The sequence below is a fragment of the Heterodontus francisci genome, chromosome 43, assembly GCF_036365525.1.
Source record: "Heterodontus francisci isolate sHetFra1 chromosome 43, sHetFra1.hap1, whole genome shotgun sequence".
Lineage (NCBI taxonomy): Eukaryota > Metazoa > Chordata > Chondrichthyes > Heterodontiformes > Heterodontidae > Heterodontus > Heterodontus francisci.
The window spans coordinates 26,006,135-26,029,460 of record NC_090413.1 but is presented as its reverse complement, the minus strand read 5'-3'; the positions used below and the strand labels follow the sequence as shown (position 1 = coordinate 26,029,460).

The 23,326-nt window shown below is 43.8% G+C and overlaps 1 protein-coding gene across 2 annotated transcripts in view; it reads left to right on the top strand.

Moving 5' to 3' along the window:
* The window catches only part of LOC137355735 (proto-oncogene vav-like), a 96,564-nt gene extending 78,289 nt beyond the window's left edge, over positions 1-18,275 (top strand). For both annotated transcript variants that reach the window (XM_068021208.1, XM_068021209.1), the window contains exons 20-27: positions 6,617-6,753; positions 7,545-7,610; positions 11,519-11,550; positions 11,784-11,900; positions 13,407-13,494; positions 14,428-14,542; positions 17,134-17,285; positions 17,973-18,275. In XM_068021208.1, the coding sequence (XP_067877309.1) occupies positions 6,617-6,753; positions 7,545-7,610; positions 11,519-11,550; positions 11,784-11,900; positions 13,407-13,494; positions 14,428-14,542; positions 17,134-17,285; positions 17,973-18,029 (764 nt within the window). In that variant the 3' untranslated portion in view covers positions 18,030-18,275. The remainder of the gene's footprint in view (positions 1-6,616; positions 6,754-7,544; positions 7,611-11,518; positions 11,551-11,783; positions 11,901-13,406; positions 13,495-14,427; positions 14,543-17,133; positions 17,286-17,972) is intronic.
* The last annotated feature ends 5,051 nt before the right edge of the window (positions 18,276-23,326 follow it).

The following is a 23,326-nucleotide window of genomic DNA, read 5'->3' as shown; positions in this document are numbered from 1 at the left end:
CCAAGGTGCACCAACTTGTAGCTGTTCTCAAACAAACTCTAGTGGAACACTTAAAATTCCATCCTGTCTCTAAGACAGACAGCCTTCAGTTTGTCCAATGTTGGCTTTGGAGGAGCCTGTTTCAATTATAGAATAATAGTTTGATTGCTTTTGCTGGGATAAGCAAACTGGAATTTGAATCAAGTTCACATGGTCCAGATGAAAGTCCTCTATGTGAGTTGTCTCACTGCACTGGCTGCATTAAACATTTCATGCCATGCTGTTTCTCAAGTCAGTAAACATGTTTGAGACCCGTTCGCCAGGTGATCTTATCAAAAGATCAAAAATGGCCAGACTTTCAAACGTGGCTCTCCTAAAAAATCATATCTCCAAGAGAAAATTAAAAATTGCCAGTCTTATCTACACTTTCCTGACTTTCACTGTAAAATTCTAGACTTCTTGGAAATTTCACACTATATTAATTTAGCTGTTTGAATTCTAATTTCACCATTTGTTTATACCCAGAATTCCTTTATTAGCTCTTGCATCAGCCAGATCTGATTGCCAATTCCTATTAATTATAATTCTATTTCATTTTGAGCCCTGGAGAACCTTTATAATCAATATTCATAATTCCTTAAAACAGAAATCAAACATTTCCATTTGATTCCAGGCATTACTATATATTGGTTTTTTTTACCTTAGATGACATTTTAATTCCTTAAATAACTTGTCAAATTAAACTGGATTTTCGACATCTCAGATTATTCCAAATTCAAATAACAGTAAATTTCCCTTTGAATGCTTTAAATAACCACTCATATCAATTTAATTTTGTTTATCGATTCCAATTTCTTAAGCCCAGACTTGGTGATATTGCATTTTTTTAGTAAAGACAGAAGTGCTTGCAACTATTTCTCCTTCTCAAGCACTTTGTCTCATTGATAAAGATAGTTGCAGCAAGGTTAATTTCTTGCTTGTCTCCAAATGGGCGGAGCAAAGCATTCTCCGCTGCGTCGCTTGACGTAACCCTTTTTTTTAATGGAAAAGAACTAAACTCCATTTTAAATGTTTTTTGGTATCCTTAGGATTTTCAAACAACAAAATCTTTAGTAACATTATCAACTTCAAAGGAAACCATCTCCATCAGGAAAGACAGCATTTTAGATTAAACTCCAATTGTTTCCAAACTTTTAGCATCTTTTGTAAGAGGTTTCTAATCCAAGGATTTTTTATAACAAAGATGATTCCAAATTCCAATTCACTGCAATAAATATTTAAAAATCAAAACTGCCGATGTTATATGAGTGAGTGAGTCTTATGTCTGGAACTTAAGACTCCCCCAAAACTCAACACGCTAAACTTGAAAGTTCATTGTGGTTGCAAATGACATTTCCAGTTTTTTTTTTCAATTTAACATGTCAATTAACCTTAACAGTATTAATTTAATTCAGACTTATTAACTTATAATACTTATTAACTACACACAGAACAGAATAGCACGTGCTTTTTTTTAAAAGATAGGTAAATTACGTCATTTTTCTTGTTCTTTCTTCAGGCGCCTTTTCAAATGACTGTAATAAAACCAAAAACTAAAGAAAAAGTTATTTAACATTCTTATAACAAAAGACTTAACACCAGCTCCTTACACAAACTTTAATCTTTCCCATTATCTCCTTTGCTTATCCTTCTCTCCCTTAAAACCAATATCCAATTCCTGACATTTGCTACTTAAAACAGTCGGTAAAACATGTCTTTAATTTAAACTCCAAAAAAAACTAGAACAGATTTTAAACTGGAACTCCAATTAAAGCAGGAGTTGTAAACTTCAAATTGGATTTCTGCCAAACATCTTCAGACCTTCAAGGCTGAAGCTTATCTCTTAGAAAATTGTTCATTGCCTTTTCACAGTTGCAAAACCAACTTTAAAATAATAAAACTTTAATTTAAAATAAAATTCAAGTTTATATCCCATTCCTGGGTGCACAATCTTAAATCGAAATGAACACACTCAACAATCACTTTTCACACTCATTCAATTCCAAACAACTTAATAGACTCATGCTTTCAACATTAAAGCCAGACAACAAAGAGTTAATGACAGTCAGTTCTATAGAACACAAGCTGTACATCCCAGACATTCAATTCATTCGTGGATGCTTCCAACAATCACACATTCGAATCAAAGACACAGTAACTTGTTTTTACTCTAAAACATAGTCTTTTGTATCACTCTGCCATAAACTTAGTGAATGCTTTTTTTTCTTTTTGTTTCTCTGCCAGCTGGCAGGTAATGGACCCCTCCGGTCCCCACTCGAGCTTCATCTTTTCACTGGCCATACTTGGGTAGGATTAGAACCGTTAGAATCTACTCTCAGAGGTCCGCTTTTAACCTAGCGCAACTTGTAGTAGACCGTCTCCTGGCTAACTGTCGGGTCACAAGTCTGTCCGTATTTCATACAACAAGCTTATGATATATATACGCATACATATATTCCAAACCCTCCTTGACAGTGCCTACGTCTCTTAACGAACTACCTACCACCGTTTGACCATTGTTCAGATCCTGTTCACAAACTTGGCATTCGTCGGTCGCGAAACACCACCCGGCCCCGGGATAAGTTTCTGTTAGATACTCACCCGGTATTCCTGATGGCATCAAGCGACCGCCGAATCCAGTTCTCAAGTTCGGGATCAGGCTCCAGCCAACTCCCCCTTGGCCCCTTCGGGGTTACAGAAGAGCTGACTTACACCTGATCCTGCCGACTACGCCAATTGTTAGCGGGAATGAATCTGGAAGAATCACTCGACACTCAGGTCTGCTCCAATGTCAAACAGTTTATTACGCCAGCGGGGAGCAGGTCCAGATGCCTCTCCACCGAACAAAGGAAAATCATCAATACTTATACATTTTTCAAACAGTTACTCAGCCCATCCTGGCTGGACATGATCCAATCATAACGGTTATTGATTACATACATTACACATATTACCAATTAGATTACTCATTAGGCATCATGTGGCTATGTGATCAGCTCATAGCAAGCCCCCTGATCATCTTGTGATGTTTCCCAGACCCCCTGATCAACGATCCTTGAGTCTTCACAATGAATCCTTCTACCTTTATCAAGCTTGCATTCCTGATTGCTTCGTGCAGTCTGCAGTTACACAAAGCAGCTGTCTTATACACTGATATGAGGGGCCCTCCTTGGTCAGGCTAATTGCCTGTGCTAAGCAGTACCATGCTCAAGGCTGCAAGCTAACTAACTTGTCCCACAATGCCTTGGGTAAATACTCCATTTTGTATGGATACAAATACTCCATATGTGGCTATACTTTCATTATATTTATTTATTTATTTAGCTGCATCGGCCACAATTTTTTTCCTTCTACATCCTCCATAACTGTCGAAGTTTCAAGGTGGAAACCACTAAACAGTTTCAAATCACATCAATTCCTTGGGTTAGTTACATTGCGTGCTCACTGCAATTAAAGTTCTCCCTCCTTTATAGAAGGCAATCACACTAGCGCAGCACTATTTAAGTAACATACCCAGATATGCTGCTTCGAAGCCCTGATACCCCAAATGTCCCAAATTCCATAGGAGCATAGCAAAAGAATGAAATAAAGTAGGAAATAGTGTGATGAATTTTTGATTTCCTAGGATCATAGGATAGCAGCAGGAGTAGGCCATTCGGCCCATTGAGCCTGCTCTGCCATTCAAACAGATCATGGCTGATCAATTACCTCTACGCCATTTTTCCCCACTATCCACATATCCTTTGATGTCATTAGTGTCCAGATATCTATCGATTTCTGTCTTGAGCATGCTCAATGATTGAGCTTCCACAGCCCTCTGGGGTAGAGAATTCACCAACCGCTGAGTAAAGAAATTCTTCCTCATTTCAGTCTTAAATGGCCTGCCCTTTATTCTGAGACTGGGTCCCCTGGTTCTAGACTCACAAGCCAGAGGAAACATCCTATCCACATCTACCCTGTCAAGTCCTGTAAGAATTTTGTAAGTTTCAATGAGATCACGTCTCATTCTTCGAAACTCTAGAGAATACAGGCCCAGTTTCTGCAATCTCTCCTTTTAAGACAATTCTGCCATCCCAGGGATTAGTCTGGTGAACCTCCGTCGCACTCCCTCCAAGGCAAATATATCCTTCCTTAGATAAGGAGACCAAAACTGTACACAATACTCCAGGTGCGGTCTCACCAAGGCTCCAAACAATTGCAGCAAGACATCTTCACTCCTGTACTCAAATCTCATTGTAATGAAGGCCAACATACCATTTGCCTTCTTAACTGCTTGCTGCACCTGCATACTAGCTTTTAGTAACTCATGAATGAGGACACCCAGGTCTCTTTGGACATCAACACTTCCCAACCTCTGTCTTTCTGTTTTTCCCACCAAAATGGATCACCACACTTATTCACAATATATTCCATCTGCCATGTCCTTGCCCATTCATTTAGCCTGTCCAAATCCCCTTGAAATCTCCTTGCATTCTCCTCGCAACTTACATTCCCTCCTAGTTTTATGTCATCAGCAAATTTGGAACTATTACAATTTGTTCCCATATCCAAGTCATTTATATAGATTGTGAACAGCTGTGGTCCAAGCACTGATCATTGTGGTACCCCACTAGTAACAGCCTGCCATCCTGAGAATAACCCATTTATTCCCATTCCCCCCTTTCTGTTCACCAATTCTCAATCCATTGCAGTATATTACCCCCAATCCCATGTGCTCTAATTTTGTTTACTAACCTCCTGTGTGGGACCTTATCAAAAGCCTTCTGAAAATCAAAATACACCACATCCACTGGTTCTCCTTTATCTATGCTACAAGTAACATCCTCAAAAAACTCCAACAGGTTTTGTCAAACAGGATTTCTCTTTCACAAATCCATGTTGACTCTGCCCAATCATATCATTATTTTCTAAGTGTCCAGTTATCACATCCTTTATAATAGATTCTAACATTTCCCCTACCACTGATATCAAACTAACAGGTCTGTAGTTCTCCGTTTTCTCTCTTGGTTCCTTCTTAAATAATGAGGTTACATTTGCTACTTTCCAGTCTGCAGGAACCCTTCCAGAATCTATAGAATTTTGAAAGATAACCACCAATGCATCTACTATCTCTATAGCCACTTCCTTCAATACTCTGGGATGTAGCTCATCTGGTCCAGGGGATTTATCAACTTTCAATCCAATTAATTTTTCGAGTACTGTCTCTTCATTGATACTAATTACTTTCAGTTCCTCATTTTTACAAGTTCCTTGGTTCCCTAGTATTTCGGGGAGATTTTCTGTGTCTTCCTCTGTGATGACAGACAAAGTAATGTTTTAGTCTCTCCACCACTTCCTCATTCTCCACCACAAACTCTCCTGTCTCCGCCTGCATTGGACCCACATTCGTCCTCGCTAATCATTTCCTTTTCACATACCTAAAGAAGTTTTTTACAGTCAGCCTTTATGTTTCTAGCTAGCTTACATTATAAACTCTTTTCCCTTTCTTTATCAGTTTCTTGGTCCTCCTTTGTTGGACTCAAAATTCCTCCCATTCCTCAGGCTTACTACTTCTTTTGGTGACCTTTATAAGCCACTTTCTTTGACCTAATGCAATCCTTAACTTTTTTTGTTAGCCATGGTTGATTCACCTTTCCTGTTGTGTTTTTGTGTCTTAGAGGAATGTATATTTGTTGTAAACCATGTAATACTTCTTTAAATACTAGCCATTACCTGTCTACTGTCAAATCTTTCAATGTATTTTCTCATCATAGCCAACTTTGCCCTCAAACCTTCATAGTTCCTTTGCTCAGATTTAAGACCCTAGTTTCAGAATGAACTATATCTCTTTCAAACTTAATGTAGAATTCTATCATATTGTGGTCACTATTTCCTAATGGCTCCTTTACAGCAAGGTTATTAATTAGCCCTTTATCATTGCATAATACTAAATCTAAAATAGCCCCATCCCTAGTTGGCTCTTCAACATACTGCTCCAGAAACCCACCTCGTACACACTCCAGGAATTCATTCTCCACAGGTGATTAGGTTTACCCAATCTATATGTAAATTGAATCGCCCATTATTACTGTATTGTCCATGCTACAAGCAGCTCTAATTTTCTGATTTATACAATGCCCAACATTACCACTACAGTTTGGTGGCCTATAAACAACTCCCACCAATGTTTACTGCCCTTTGCTGTTTCTTAGCTCCAATGCACCTTGGACTCGAACTCAGTGTGGGATGGGATATTTGCATTTTGCAAAGACCAAGAAAGGGAAGCCAGAAGAATGATGACTGCAGCAGTGATAAAACAGAGAGACAAGAGTAATTCATAAGTAATACTACAACTGAATATATTTAAGTTACAAAGTGCTTACGTTTCGTACACGAGAATAACATTCAGCCCTCCAAATACCTGGTCTACGTGGGTTAGATGTTAATGGAGAGTTGGGGTATGGCCATTTTCTGCTTTGATCAACAAGGACATTGGTGGACAATGTAAACAGGAGGAGAATGATTGAGGAGAGGACAAAATTGTACAAATCATGTAGTTGACAATCTACTGACAACTTCAAAGGCTCTCATCCCCTCTCCCTTTCTTGGTCTCTCTCAGGTTTGCCCAAAACGGAAGTCTGCCAAGACTATTATGGGATGCCTCCTCCACCTGTGGCCTTTGGACCTGCTCTGAAGCTGCTTTTAGGAGATATAATCGAACTCACCAAAGCAGAGGTGGAACAGCAGTGGTGGGAGGTAAGCACAGACTGAAATAACCACAATGTCGCCCTGGCATTAGGCTCCCTTTATTGTTTTTTTAATATTCTTGCTAATTTTCAAAGAGCTGGCACAGCTATGATGGGCTGACTGGCCTTCTTCTGTGCTGTATGATTGTATATCCTTTAATACTATATCAGTTAGTGCTTTTACCCATTAGATCATCAAACAGCAATGTTTTTATTACACTTTGAGCAGGGAACACAATGTAACCAGGAGCAGACACCCTGGCCAATATTCCCAACCCTAGCATTGAGACCAATTGTAGCACCCCACTCCTACCCTGAATGACGTAAGATGCCTCAGTTAAAGACCAGAGCTTAGATCGCAGACTGCCCTATCCTGTGTGACTCAGCAACTCACTACGTGTATTCACTTGAGCTCAGCTCAGAGCAGTTGAGGTAAGGAATGGGCTCCCATTATGATCAATGATGACAGCCTTCAACCAATAAATGGACCAACTCCCACTCATCGGGGAGTTTTTGAGTAGGACACCGAAGGCAAACATCCCAATAGCTGTGTATGATGCAGCAGACAATCGGGAAATACGAGTATAAAATTGGAAGTTGATGTCGATTATCTGGATGATTTATAAGCCACCAGCTCTGGGATCTGTGATTGTAGTAAGGTCGCTAACTGGCAGAGGAATTTGCCGATGGCCAAGTTTCCTGCTTTTTGTTGTTATCCATTGTAATATCCAAGTATCAAATAGTGGTCAGTTAACACAGAAGTTAAAGATATTTAATGAGTGTTTTTTTTAATGGCTTTAGGGAAGGAATACATCCACGAATGATATTGGCTGGTTCCCCTGTTCTAAAGTAAAACCCTTTGTATGCGTAAGTAAAACAAACTTGATTTTTTTACCAGATTCTTATTCGACATAGTTTCACTGGGCAGGGATCACTGGTGTAGAGAGACCAACTGCTGAAATGCCACAGCTCAGAGGGTAGGACGTGCACCAAGTCCCGTTCACTACAAAACACAGTTTAAATCAGGAAGACATCCAAGCTTTTGTCTTTGTTGGCTTCAACATACACTCCGACCATCACTGCATCCTCATCCTACTACCCAACATACACTCCGTCCATCACTGCATCCTCATCCTACTACCCAACATACACTCCGTCCATCACTGCATCCTCATCCTACTACCCAACACACACTCCGTCCATCACTGCACCCTCATCCGACTACCCAACACACACTCCGTCCATCACTGCACCCTCATCCTACTACCCAACACACACTCCGACCATCACTGCATCCTCATCCTACTACCCAACACACACTCCGTCCATCACTGCATCCTCATCCGACTGCCCAACACACACTCCGTCCATCACTGCATCCTCATCCGACTACCCAACACACACTCCGACCATCACTGCATCCTCATCCTACTACCCAACATACACTCCGACCATCACTGCATCCTCATCCTACTACCCAACACACACTCCGTCCAACACTGCATCCTCATCCTACTACCCAACACACACTCCGTCCATCACTGCATCCTCATCCTACTACCCAACACACACTCCGTCCATCACTGAATCCTCATCCTACTACCCAACACACACTCCGTCCATCACTGCATCCTCATCCTACTACCCAACACACACTCCGTCCATCACTGCACCCTCATCCTACTACCCAACATACACTCCGACCATCACTGCATCCTCATCCTACTACCCAACACACACTCCATCCATCACTGCATCCTCATCCTACTACCCAACACACACTCCGTCCATCACTGCACCCTCATCCTACTACCCAACATACACTCCGACCATCACTGCATCCTCATCCTACTACCCAACACACACTCCGTCCATCACTGCATCCTCATCCTACTACCCAACACACACTCCGTCCATCACTGCATCCTCATCCTACTACCCAACACACACTCCGTCCATCACTGCACCCTCATCCTACTACCCAACATACACTCCGACCATCACTGCATCCTCATCCTACTACCCAACACACACTCCGTCCATCACTGCATCCTCATCCTACTACCCAACACACACTCCGTCCATCACTGCATCCTCATCCTACTACCCAACACACACTCCGTCCATCACTGCACCCTCATCCTACTACCCAACACACACTCCGTCCATCACTGCACCCTCATCCTACTACCCAACATACACTCCGACCATCACTGCATCCTCATCTTACTACCCAACACACACTCCATCCATCACTGCATCCTCATCCTACTACCCAACACACACTCCATCCATCACTGCATCCTCATCCTACTACCCAACACACACTCCGTCCATCACTGCATCCTCATCCTACTACCCAACATACACTCCGACCATCACTGCATCCTCATCCTACTACCCAACATACACTCCGACCATCACTGCACCCTCATCCTACTACCCAACACACACTCCGTCCATCACTGCATCCTCATCCTACTACCCAACACACACTCCGACCATCACTGCATCCTCATCCTACTACCCAACATACACTCCGACCATCACTGCACCCTCATCCTACTACCCAACACACACTCCGTCCATCACTGCACCCTCATCCTACTACCCAACATACACTCCGACCATCACTGCACCCTCATCCTACTACCCAACACACACTCCGTCCATCACTGCATCCTCATCCTACTACCCAACACACACTCCGTCCATCACTGCACCCTCATCCTACTACCCAACACACACTCCGTCCATCACTGCACCCTCATCCTACTACCCAACACACACTCCGTCCATCACTGCACCCTCATCCTACTACCCAACATACACTCCGACCATCACTGCATCCTCATCCTACTACCCAACACACACTCCATCCATCACTGCATCCTCATCCTACTACCCAACACACACTCCATCCATCACTGCATCCTCATCCTACTACCCAACACACACTCCGACCATCACTGCATCCTCATCCTACTACCCAACACACACTCCGTCCATCACTGCACCCTCATCCTACTACCCAACACACACTCCGACCATCACTGCATCCTCATCCTACTACCCAACACACACTCCGTCCATCACTGCATCCTCATCCTACTACCCAACACACACTCCGTCCATCACTGCATCCTCATCCTACTACCCAACACACACTCCGACCATCACTGCATCCTCATCCTACTACCCAACATACACTCCGACCATCACTGCACCCTCATCCTACTACCCAACATACACTCCGACCATCACTGCACCCTCATCCTACTACCCAACACACACTCCGTCCATCACTGCATCCTCATCCTACTACCCAACACACACTCCGACCATCACTGCATCCTCATCCTACTACCCAACATACACTCCGACCATCACTGCACCCTCATCCTACTACCCAACACACACTCCGTCCATCACTGCATCCTCATCCTACTACCCAACACACACTCCGTCCATCACTGCATCCTCATCCTACTACCCAACACACACTCCATCCATCACTGCATCCTCATCCTACCACCCAACACACACTCCGACCATCACTGCATCCTCATCCTACTACCCAACATACACTCCATCCATCACTGCATCCTCATCCTACAACCCAACACACACTCCGACCATCACTGCATCCTCATCCTACTACCCAACACACACTCCGTCCATCACTGCATCCTCATCCTACTACCCAACATACACTCCGTCCATCACTGCATCCTCATCCTACTACCCAACACACACTCCGACCATCACTGCACCCTCATCCGACTACCCAACACACACTCCATCACTGCATCCTCATCCGACTACCCAACACACACTCCGTCCAACACTGCACCCTCATCCTACTACCCAAAACACACTCCGTCCAACACTGCACCCTCATCCTACTACCCAACACACACTCCGTCCAACACTGCACCCTCATCCTACTACCCAACACACACTCCGTCCAACATTGCACCCTCATCCTACTACCCAACACACACTCCGTCCAACACTGCACCCTCATCCTACTACCCAACACACACTCCGTCCATCACTGCACCCTCATCCTACTACCCAACACACTCTGTCCATCACTGCACCCTCATCCTACTACCGAACACACACTCCGACCATCACTGCACCCTCATCCTACTACCCAACACACACTCCATCACTGCATCCTCATCCTACTACCCAACACACTCTGTCCATCACTGCACCCTCATCCTACTACCCAACACACACTCCGTCCATCACTGCACCCTCATCCTACTACCCAACACACACTCCGTCCAACATTGCACCCTCATCCTACTACCCAACACACACTCCGTCCATCACTGCACCCTCATCCTACTACCCAACACACACTCCGTCCAACATTGCACCCTCATCCTACTACCCAACACACACTCCGTCCATCACTGCATCCTCATCCTACTACCCAACACACATTCTGTCCATCACTGCACCCTCATCCTACTACCCAACACACACTCCGACCATCACTGCACCCTCATCCTACTACCCAACACACACTCCGACCATCACTGCACCCTCATCCTACTACCCAACACACACTCCATCACTGCATCCTCAACGTACTAGCCATCCCCAGGAGCATGTCAGTATCTGCAGGATGTCTTTGGGAGTGTGTCTATATTTACAGGGTGTCCCCTCCAACAAAAAGTTGGAAAACTACTGGAATAGATGCCATTAGACAATTAAAATAGGCAATCTTTAATATGGTTTTATGTACTTGTATCTTGCAGGCACTTCAAACAGACTATTCCACCTATTCCTGGTAAGCACAGTAGTCAGATTATAAATACTTTCACTGTGAATATATTTTTCTCCCAATGAAAACACTTCTGAATATTTCCTCAGGCTCGCAATTCGTAATTTAGTGCAGGGTAAATTGTGGTGGTACATATCACAGTAGAAACTGGAGCATTTGCTGCTGACTTTCAGCACACATCCTTACAAAGAAGGGCAAAGTTTTATACCAAAGTAATCTTGAGACTTGTCTCTTTGCAGGTACAGTGGACCCATGGAACGCAGCCAAGCAGAAACGCTTCTCGGCAATCGTTCAGATGGCACCTATCTAGTGAGGCAAAGAGTGAAGGATGTTGGAGAATATGCCATCAGCATCAAGTAATGAGGGATAATTACGCACGCCGTACAAATATGTCAATTTTCATTTCTTTCTTGCTGGGCCTGTGAAGATAGTTGCAGTGTAATTAGATTCACTGGTATAGTAGGTGTGTAGCACGATTCGCTCGTGCAGTGCCTGTGCGCACGTATATCTGAGAGAGATGAGATTGCCAATGTATTTATATCTATGACCAGTGTATCATTGACATGGATAAAATTCAGTTAAGTATCCATTTAACCAGAAAAGCCATCAAGAGAGGTCATCTTGGCTCATTCTAACTGCAGAGGTAAAAATTTAGTGGTTCTTTATTAGGGACATAGGAACTGAGGAGGCCATTTAGCCCCTCGAGCCTGTTCCGCCATTCAATAAGGTCATGGTTGATCCATGACCTAATTCCATCTACCTGCTTTTGCCCCATATCCCTGAATATCTTTGGATAACAAAAACCTAATCATTCTCAGTTTGAAATTAACTGCTGATCTACCATCAACTGCCTGCCATTTGCAGAAGAGCTCCAAACTTCTACTGCCATATTTGTGTAGGAGCGTTTCCTAATTTCACTCCTGAAAGTTTTTGCTTTAATCTTTACACTATGCTCCCTAGTCCTAAAATCTCCAACCAGCAGAGACTGCCTCCATTGGCCCTATCTGTGACTCTGAACATCTTGAAAGCTTCAATCAAATCACCCCCTTAAATTTCTAAATTCCTGGGAATGTAACCCTAGTTCATGTGATCACTCCTCGTAATTTAACTCTTGAAGCCCAGGTATCATTCTGGTAAGTCTACACTGCATTCCCTCAGTACTGCACTGGGAGTGTCAGCCTAGATTTTGTGCTTAAGTCTCTCGAGTGCGACTTGAATCCATAAACTCTGACTTAATAATGAGTGTGCTACCCACTGAGCCACAGCTGAAACTGATCATTCCATTTATCCAACTCGGAGTAAAGTTACACTTTGAGATAGTTGGGTATAAACAGAAAATTCTTTTGTTCTATTTCAATGGGGTTGTTTACCCATTTATTGCGCAAGTGTTAACGCAATGTTAAAATAGGATCAAATTTATCAAATGTTCATGGGCTATAATTACAAAGCACAATTTCTCAGAATTCAGTAGACATTCCAAAAGATTTGGTGCAGTGGTTAGCACCGCAGCCTCACAGCTCCAGCCACCCGGGTTCAGTTCTGGGTACTGCCTGCGCAGAGTTTGCAAGTTCTCCCTGTGACTGTGTGGGTTTCCGCGAGGTGCTCCAGCTTCCTCCCACAGCAAAAGACTTACAGATTGATAGGTAAATTGGCCATTGTAAATTGCCCCTAGTGTAGGTAGGTGGTAGGAGAATGGTGGGGATGTTGTAGGGAATATGGGATTAACGTAGGATTAGTATATGAATGGTTGTTGGTCAGCACAGACACAGTGGGCCGAAGGGCCTGTTTCAGTGCTCTCTCTGTGACTCTATTTTCAGACCATGGGTTGCAGAATGTTAATATTTTACGGTGTTTTGCGACAGGTTCAATGCAGAAGTAAAGCACATCAAGGTGACAACAACAGATAGTTTATTTCGTGTGACAGAGAAGAGGGCCTTCAAATCATTATTGGTGAGTATAAACTGTAAATTCAAATGGTGGTAAATTTAAGCCAGTACCTTGACAGGACAAGCACACACACTTTAACCAGTAACAGAGAGATCACTGCCACCGTGATCCATAGGATTTGATACTGTTTTCTAGTTTCATACACACTTTGTGGTGCTTTCTTCTCTAGGCCTGTTCTGGTAGTTACTGTCTAACAAAACAAGGTTTTGGAGAAGGATGTCAAGGTTTTGGACAGGGTGCAGAGGAGTTTTATTAGAATTGCACCAAGGATGAGGGACTTCAGTTAGGTGGAGAGCCTAGAGAAGCTGAGGTTGTTCTCTTTAGCGAAGAGAAGGTTCCAGGATGATTTAAAATTATAGAGTTTTGATATAGAGTAGGTAAAGAGAAACTGTTTCCACTGGCAGGATAACCAGAAGACACAGATTTAAGATAACTGGCAAAGGAACTAAAGGTTGATGAGGAAGTGAGTTGTTATGAACTGCAAGGTGCTGCCTGGAAGGGCGGTGGAAGAAAATTCAATGGTAATTTTCAAAGAGGAATTGAATAAATACTTTTGAGATAGAAATTTTTTCAGCGTTATGGGGAAGAACAAGGAAGGTGTGACAAATTGGATAGCCCTTTTAGCCCTTTCAAAGGGCTGACACAGGTACGATGGGCTGAATGGCCTTCTTGTGTGTTGTCTCATTCTATGGTGGCATCTCCAGTTCCTTTGAGTCTGTTCAGTTTTTGAGTCACTTACAAAGTTTTCCCCTCCGCTGTTCATATTGATGACACAAGTACCTTGAGTTCATTCCCATTAACACTCAGACCACTGTATTACTGTATATTGGACATGTGAATCAACTTGCTCTAATTATTCTCTGTTGAAAGAGCAAGTTATTCAGGAAAAATACTCAGCACCAAACAAAGTTAACACAATTATTTGTTTCACTGCAGGATTTGGTGGACTTTTACCAACATAATTCTCTAAAGGAATGCTTTAAAACAATGGATACAATTTTGCAATATCCTTTCAAAGAACCTGAGAGCAGAGCACTTCCTAAATTTTCAGGTGAGATAACAAGGAGATGAATGAACTTAAAAAAGACTTGCATTTCTGTAGCGCCTTTCAACACCATGGGATGTCTCAAAAAGCTTTACAGACAATAAGTATTTTTGAAGTGTAGCCACTGTTGTAATGCAGGAAACATGGCAGCCAATTTGCACACAGCAAGATCCCACAAACAGTGATGAGATAATGTTATTGTGATCTTGAAAAATATTGGTCAGGACAGCAGGGAGAACTCCCCTTCTCCTCACTGAAATTGTCCACGGGATCTTTTGTGCCCACCTGTGAAAGTAGTCAGGGCCTCGGTTTAATGTCTCATTGAAAAGACAGCACCTCCAACAGTGAAGCACTCCCTCAATACCGCACTTGAGTGGCAGCCTAGTTTTTGTGCTCAAATCACTGGATTGGGACTTAAACCCACAATCTGACTCAGAGGCAAGAATACTACCCACTGGGCCAAGGGAATTAACCTATCCTACGTAAAATAGAAAAGACTTGTCAGTATGGAAGTGTAGTAGGTATGTTAATGGAATAATAATCCAGATAATAGGAACATGGGAGCATGGCTATTCAGCCCATCGAGCCTACCCCGCCATTCAATACGATCATGGCTGATCATCCACTTCACTGCCTTTTTTCCCACACTATCCCCATATCCCTTTATGTCATTGGTATTTAGAAATCCGTCAGTCTCTGCTTTAAACATACTCAATGACTGAGCTTCCACACCCTCTGGGGTAGAGAATTCTAAAGATTCACAACCCCCTGAGGAAAGAAATTTCTCCTCATTTCGGTCCTAAGTGACCTCCCTCTTATTTTTGAAATTGTGTCCCCTGGTTCTAGATTCCCCAACCAGGGGAAACATCTTACCTGCATCTACCCTGCTAATCCCTTTAAATATTTGTAGGTTTCAATGAGATCACCTATCATTTGTCGAAACCCTAGAGAATACAGGCCCAGTTTCCCCAATCTCTCTTCATAGGACAGTCCTGCCATCCCGGGAACAAGTCTAGTGATCCTTCATTGCACTCCCTCTATAGCAATAATATCCTTCCTAAGGTTAGGGGACCAAAACTGCACACAATACTCCAGGTGTGGTCTAACCAAGGTTCTATACATTTGAAGCAAAACTTCACTACTCCTGTACTCAAATCCTCTTGTGATAAAGACTAATAATATGAGTTCAAATCCCACCATGGCAGTTTAAGAAATTGAATTCAGTTTAAAAATATAATAATCTGGAAATTAAAAGCAGTAAAAATTATTAGATTTGAACATAAAGTTTTTTTTTAAATTCACTCACGGATGTGGGCATCGCTGGTAAGGCCAACATTTATTACCCATCCCTAACTGCCCTCGAGAAGGTGGTGGTAAGCCACCCTCTTGAACACAACTGAATGGCTTGATAGGCAATTTCAGAGGGCAGTTAAGAGTCAACCACATTGCTGTGGGTCTGGAGTCACATGTAGGCCAGACCAGGTAAGGACAGCAGATTTCCTTCCCCAAAGGACATTATTCACTAGATTTTTTTTAAATGTAACAATCAGGCAGTTTCATGGTCACCATTACTGATCCTAGTTTTTTTTAAATTTCAGATTTATTTAATTAACTGCATTTAAATTCCCTAGCTGCCATGGTGGGATTTGAACTCATGTCTTTGGATCCTCTAGATTATTACTCTGGGAACATAACCACTATGCTACCTTACCCAGATTGGAAGCAAAACAGTTCAGTCATATTGCAGATACAAGGCAATTAGCTACCCCAAAAGCTCAGAGTAAATATGCCACATGATGTGGTCCCAGGACTTACCGATCAGGAAAATTCAGGCGTAATCCCTAATCCGTGTTAGGGCAGCAGTGGAGGGAAGTGGGCCTATAATTGTCTTCTGTGTCTCCATGATAATGATGAGAACATTCAGCCGAAATCCCTGCTCCTGATCACTACGCAGCAACACTTAACCTCCCCTCTCATTAATTCCTGGGATTATTGATCTGTTGATGTTGGCTAAAGAACAGGGTGGGATTTGACATGGCAATCCCACCAACAGTCACCGTCAAGGCTCCCATAGGTGGATGAGATGATGAGACACCAGAGGCTCACCATAGCACGAGTCACAACTTTCAGAAGAGACTGGTGGGGGGAGGGGGGTGGAGTGGAGGGGGTGAAATAGGATTGCCAGCCCTCCAGGATTGGCCTGGAGTCTCCAAGAATTAAAGGATTATCTCCAGGACATTGTTGCGAGCAAACCCGGGGGAAAAAAAAACCAGAGGAGCATTTTTTTTTTTAAAAAGTGCTTTGTTGAAATTTTTTTTTATGAAAGACCACTTGACTGACAGGCCAGAATCATCCAATCGGTTAATGAAGGGACTATTTGCTTTCCAATTGGCCATGGGCTGCTGTGAGAATGACACCTTGGGAGACCAATGGCGGGTATGCGGGGGCGGGGCGATGGAGGGAGGCGGTGCCTCCAGACCTAACAGCTCCAATGAGAAATGAGCTCAAATTCACAGAGTTGTTATGTAACAGAGGGAGGAATTGCAAAGGCACAATTATCACCAACTGATGATGACTTTTAATTTTGATGTTGGCAGGGGCGAGTTTGAAGTGCTACGGGACAGCAAAGGCCCGATATGACTTCTCAGCCAGGGACCGGTCAGAGTTGAGCTTGAAAGAAGGAGACGTGGTTAAAATCATCAATAAGAAAGGGTCGCCTGGCTGGTGGAAAGGAGAAGTATACGGCAGGGTCTGTGTAAAAACCTCTCACCTTCCATCTTTATTTACTTCAACTTTCCCGTCTGATCTGTGTTTATAATGATCCCTCGCTGCAGACATTGTACAATTCTAATGCTTAAAACACCCCTATTTGTCAATGTTTAACTAGAGAAGGAAAGAAAGAATTGCATTTATATAGCGCCTTTCACGACCTCGGGATGTCCCAAAGCACTTTTGAAATGTAGTCGCTGTTGTAATATAGAAAATCTGCGCACAGCAAGCTCCCACAAACAATGAGACAATGACCAGGTAATCTGTTTTAGTGATGTTGGTTGAGGGATAAATATTGGCCCAGGACACTGGGGAGAACTCCCCTGCTCTTCAAACTAGCGCCCTGGAATTGTTTATGTCCCGTAGGGCAGACGGGGCCGCTGTTTAATGTTTCATCTGAAACTCAACACTGCTGCACTCCGTCAGTACTGCAACAAAGCATCAGCCTAGATTTTGTGCTGCAGACTCTGGCGTGGGACTTAACCTCGTGACCTTCTGACTCGGAGGTGAGAGTGTTACCCACTGAGCCAAGGCTGACATAGAAAAATCAATGAATAGAATATTAGGTAGGGCTGTCTTCCTGAGCCGCTGCAGTCTGTGTTGCTGATTTATAAGCTGGTGTGTGAACGTGGCCAGTCTGTAACCTCTCCTACTCTCTGTTTTTTAGGTTGGTTTTTTCCCAGCCAACTATGTGGAGGAGGATTATTCAGATTACTGCTACTGAGCTCCCATGCTCTCATGGCCCTGCATGGAAAACACAAAGAAGATTCTGCTTTCAGGGCAGAGGCTGCTTCTGTGCAGCTCTCTGCATCCAGGGCCTTGTGTCCTAATAATCTCAAATGTATTAACCTTCTGAGTTCTACAGTTCCACTATTGTTTGTAGTCTTTTATATAAACAAGAATCTTTCTTATATAAACAAGAATCGAACTTTCTGTATTTATCAATACAGTATAAAAATATCCTCAAGAACACTTTGTCTGTGCCTTTCTTTGGAAATCGGTAATCAGGAGGTCAATGAACTGAACTCCTTGCATCTGTCAGCATTTTGAGTAAAAGATAAATACTTGCATTTCTATAGTGACTTTTATAGCCCCAGGACATCTCAAACTGCCTTACCGCCAATGAAATACTTTTGAAGTGTAGTTGCTATTGTAATGTAGGAAACATCGGAGCAATCTGCACAGCTAGCTCCCACAAACAGAAATGTATTAATAACCAGATCATCCATTTTTGTGATGTTGATTGAGGGATAAATATTGCTATGGGATCTTTTACATCCACCTGAGAGCACAGACAGTACCTTGGTTTAATGTCTCATCCAAACTTCTCATCCGAAAGACAACACCTCTGACAGTGCAGCACTCCCTCAGTACTGCATTGGAAGAATCAGCCTAGGCTTCTGGAGTGGGACACAAACTCACTGCCCTCTGACTCAGAGAGGAGCGTGTTATCAACAAGCTGGCACTTGGTAGGTCTGTTGAGAACAGCAAATGGTCTTCGAGGCTATTCCAGGCTTTGATCTGTGCAGCTGGGTTGCCGCCATCAGGCTTGGGGTCCTGGGCGAAGGACGGAAGAAATTAGCAGGGGTCTCTGCTCCTAATTGGTATGGAGTGATGCCTCTCACAGCCAAGTAGTTTTCCAACTGTCCAGCCTCAAAAGAGGATAGCCACAGGAGGGACAGTACTGAATGCCATCCCCATAACGTGCACAACAGTCTGCTTCAATATGCAGTAGCACACTTTAACAAATAGCTAAATCCGCTGCAGCAAGAGCAATTCAATATGAGGGCTAGCAATGCATCACAACCTTCATGTGCAAATTTAGATAACTGTCAGGCCAGTTAGCCACATAGGGCATCACAGTCAAGGCTGATCCTTTGCTGCCCTGATGCAGATTTGCCAGCAGAGGTCAGTGATTAGAAATCGAGATCGATCACGGGGTGTGGGCAACTTCGAGTTTATCCGCCACGGTCTCCATTGTTCAACAGTGTGCCGCCACTGGCTCCCGAGATGCACATTTGGAAAATAAACGTTTGGTTGAGGATTCTGTGGAACCATGCCCCAGTCGGGCATTAGGCCTCTAATTAACATATTTAAAGAGGCTAATGCCTATTTTGGTTGCTTAACAAATGGCCCCACGAATTTAGCAGTGCGACCAATCTTTGTGCAGATCGGACACAGACCTTTCAATGCTATATTGGACTGCATTGCGCCCGTTTTACACCCGAGAAAGCAGGCGTGACGCACACCAATTTCTACCTCTCGCTGAGTGTCAGCTCAAACAGGACAACAGCAACAACTTGTGCTAATGCAGTACCCGCATGGCAGTGAAACAGACACCCAAGCAGGAATTTGGGAGGCGAGCCAGGGTAAGTAATCAAAGGCACAGCTAACGAGGCTGGGTTCATGGGGGCTTCGGAAAGTGGGCAGAGCAAGGCTTTGGGAAGGGTGTGCTGAAGCATTGTGGCATGTTGATTGGAGCCTGGGTCACTGATGGTAGAGTCTGTGCTGTGAGGCAGTTCCTCTGAGATACACTCTCCTAAACACAAGTACACTTCATTCTTTTTAAAATGTATTCTTTCATGGGATGGGGGCATTACAAGCAAGTCCAGCATTTATAAATGCTGGCCTGGCCAGCGATGCCCACATCCCATGAACAATAAAAAAAATTATTGTCCATCTCTAATTACCCTTAAGAAGGTGATAGTGGGCCATCTTCTTGAATCATTGCAGTCTGTGTGGTGAAGGTACTCTTTACATTGGGTGCAAAGTATGTCATGCAGGCCCCCACCTGCCAGGAATGAGGCACATTACTTTCGCCACATAGACATTAAATTTCAAATTGTAGCTGGGAAGAAGAGAAGGCCTGTTACAAGGAATTGCCAGACCCCTGGCCACAAAGACATTTTTGCATATTAGCAGACAGTGTTGGAACAAAGGAGCTATCCCCTGCTCCCATACAATACACAGAAAAGGCCTGGTCAAACCAGTTTGGTCACATGACCACCCTGCTGGCCAACTTGGGGAGTTTTAAATTGTAGAGACAGTGTTTGAACTGGCAGAAAGCTCTTTGCTCCTGGAGTGAAAAGACCCCTCGTCACTAGCTCACCACAGCCTTTCCTGTCTGCTCCCATCACTTTCTCATGAAACTCCAAAAAAACGACTGAAGACACATGAACCCCAAGAGAGAAAAGTCTCTTACAGTGAACAAGGTTTAAGTATACTGAGCCCCAACGAAAAGCAAGAACTACCTACAATCGAGGACTATACAGTAAGCTCAAAGACCCGTAACAAACTCTTCGGATATTGCCTCAAACTTTTCCACTTTATTTTTCTTCTGCTCTTTCTGTCCCTATCTGCATGTGCATATCGCATACGCCTGCTAGCATGGGCGCATCGTGCATCCGTAGGCGTTAACCGAAGTAGAGCTTAAGTTTAATAAAATTTCACCTTTCTTCTTTAAACCCAAGAAAGCCTGTTTGTGCTGGTTTCTTTACCTTATAATTGGAAAGCAGTGAACAAGGATTCATCAAGGGGCAGCTCAAAACACAGTGCTTAAAATTAAACAAATGAGAGAAATTGGAAGTGGGAAGCCAAATTGTCCCCGATCAAAAAAGAGATCGTTTTCAATACAGGTTTTCTTGTGGTTGTGTGTGATTGAATACTAACATGTCTGCAACTGAAGCTGGTAGCTTCCCATGCCAGGGTGAAGTAACTTGGGATAAGTTAAAAGCATTGTCTATAGAGGAGTTGAGGAAAATGGCTGAGCAGAGTGGGATCACTGTACGTGGCAAGGCTAGGAAGTCTGAACTCCTAAGGCTAGTGGCCATTTTTCCCTTGAATCTGAAGAAGCAGAAACAGGGTTAGAAGCAGACCCAGACAGGGTATTGCTAGCAAAGATACAATTGGAACAGAGGAAACTGGAATTACAGGAGAGGGAGAAAGAGACAGCCTTCCAGAAGGAACATGAAGAAAATGAAAGGCAGGAGAGGGAGACAGAAAGAATATTCCGCAAAGAATGCAAAGAGAGTTGAAGTGGCTTGAGTTAACTAGGGGTCGACAGAGTAACCCCAGTGAAAGTATGGCCAATATGGAGGAGCATAATTCAGGATTGTGTACAAAATTGCTACAACTCACTCAATTAATTCCAAAATTCAGTGAGGAAGATGTGGAGGCATTTTTGTGTCTTTTGAGAAACTGGCAAGGCAGCTAAAATGGCCAGCTGTGATCTGGTCTTTTTTACAAAGCAAGCTAACTGGAAAAGCCCATGAGGTTTATTTCCTGTTGCCAGATGAGAGTTCATCAAATTATGAACTGACCAAAAATGCTATCCTCGGGGCATATGAATTAGTACCCGAAGCCTATCATCAAAAGTTTAGAACCCTCAAGAAGCAAGCTAATCAAACTTATCTGAAGTTTGAAAGAGTAAGCAGCTGGCTTTTTACTAGTGAATGAGGGCTCTTAAAGTATAGCTCAGCTATGAGAATCACAGGGAAGTAGTTCTGTTGGACGAATTTAAGGACTCTCTCCCACTCTCCATAAAGACCCATGTAGAGGAGCAGCGGGTTCAGGGAGCCCGGCAAGCAGTCCATTCTGGCTGATGAGTTTGCTTTAATTTATAAGTCGGTTTCCCAGGGGAGAATCTTTCCTAGTCACCCTTACAAATCCGAAAAGGACAAAGGGTGGGAAGGTGATAGAAGCCCAGGCAGTCCTGGGAAAGGAAAACAGGAGACACAGGGGGCCCCTCTCCAGCCAAAAAGGAAGGTGCTGTGAGCAAGAGTGAGACCCGGAGACCTGTGTGCTTTCATTGTAATTTAAAAGCTGACTGCTGAAAACTAAAGGGAAAACCAGTAGGGTTGATCAGGGCACAACCGCTCAGTGAAGAAGCGAACTTGATGGAAAGCACAGCAGAACAAGCTGTGGCCTTAACTGCACTAAGAGTGAGACCCAAGTAAGTTACAGGTGCAAGTGCAGGAAAACTCAATAGGATTCCTGAGGGTTATCAAGGTTTTGTGTCTGATGGGAAAGTAACCTCAGACCCCTCGAGTGGGGCAAGCAAGCCCATAGTAATTCTCAGGGACACAGGGACCACTAGATCCCTTTTACTGGGAAAAGGCCTGACCTTTCCCCCAGAGAGTGCAGTGAACACCAGAATGGTGGTGAATGGTATTGGTGGGCAGTGTATGCCTGTACCTGTACACTGGGTGCACCTGGAGTGCGACCTAGTTTCGGGACCGGTGACCGTAGGGATTGTCCCTAATTTGCCTGTGGATGGGTTTGGCCTGCTCCTAGGTAATGATCTGGCGGTGGTAAAGGTGGTGGCACCCCCCACCCCCTCCCCAGTAGTGAAAGAAAGACTGCAGGAGGTCAGAGACACAGGGCCGTGGCAGGAGACGGACCCCTGCAGTTTCCCTGAATGTGTAGTGGATCAGGCCATGATCAAACCAGCTCCCCCAGAGGAGACTGCATTGGCACTGCAGGCAGATGACCATGAGGTCTGCCCGTCCAAGACTTTCTTTGGAAAGTTAGGAGACCCAGGGACTGAATTAAATGGATTTTCCCTAGCTGAGGCTCAGCGAGCCGACCCAGTATTGCGAGAGTTAGCACAGGCTGCCCAGTCTGACAGTGAAGCAAAGGGAGTCCCTGATTGCTACTATTTAAAGAATGGGGTACTGATGAGGAAATGGAGTTCTCCTCACAGACCTAAGAGCAAGGAGTGGACAGTAGTTCACCAGTTAGTGGTGCTGCAGAGGTACTGGGGAGAAATATTAAGAAGGGCCCACGAGACTACAGTAGCTGTACATGCCGGTATACAAAAGACCAAAGCCCACATAAGACAGCAGTTTGGCTGGCCAAAACGACACAAAGAGGTGGTGGAGTACTGCAGGAGTTGCCACATGTGCCAGGTTGAGGGGAAATCCCAACCTACAGTGAAACCTGTGCCCCTACGTCCTGTACCAGTGTTAGGAGGACCCTCCAGCAGAGGGCTGGTGAACTGTAAGGGACCCCTGCAGAGAACAA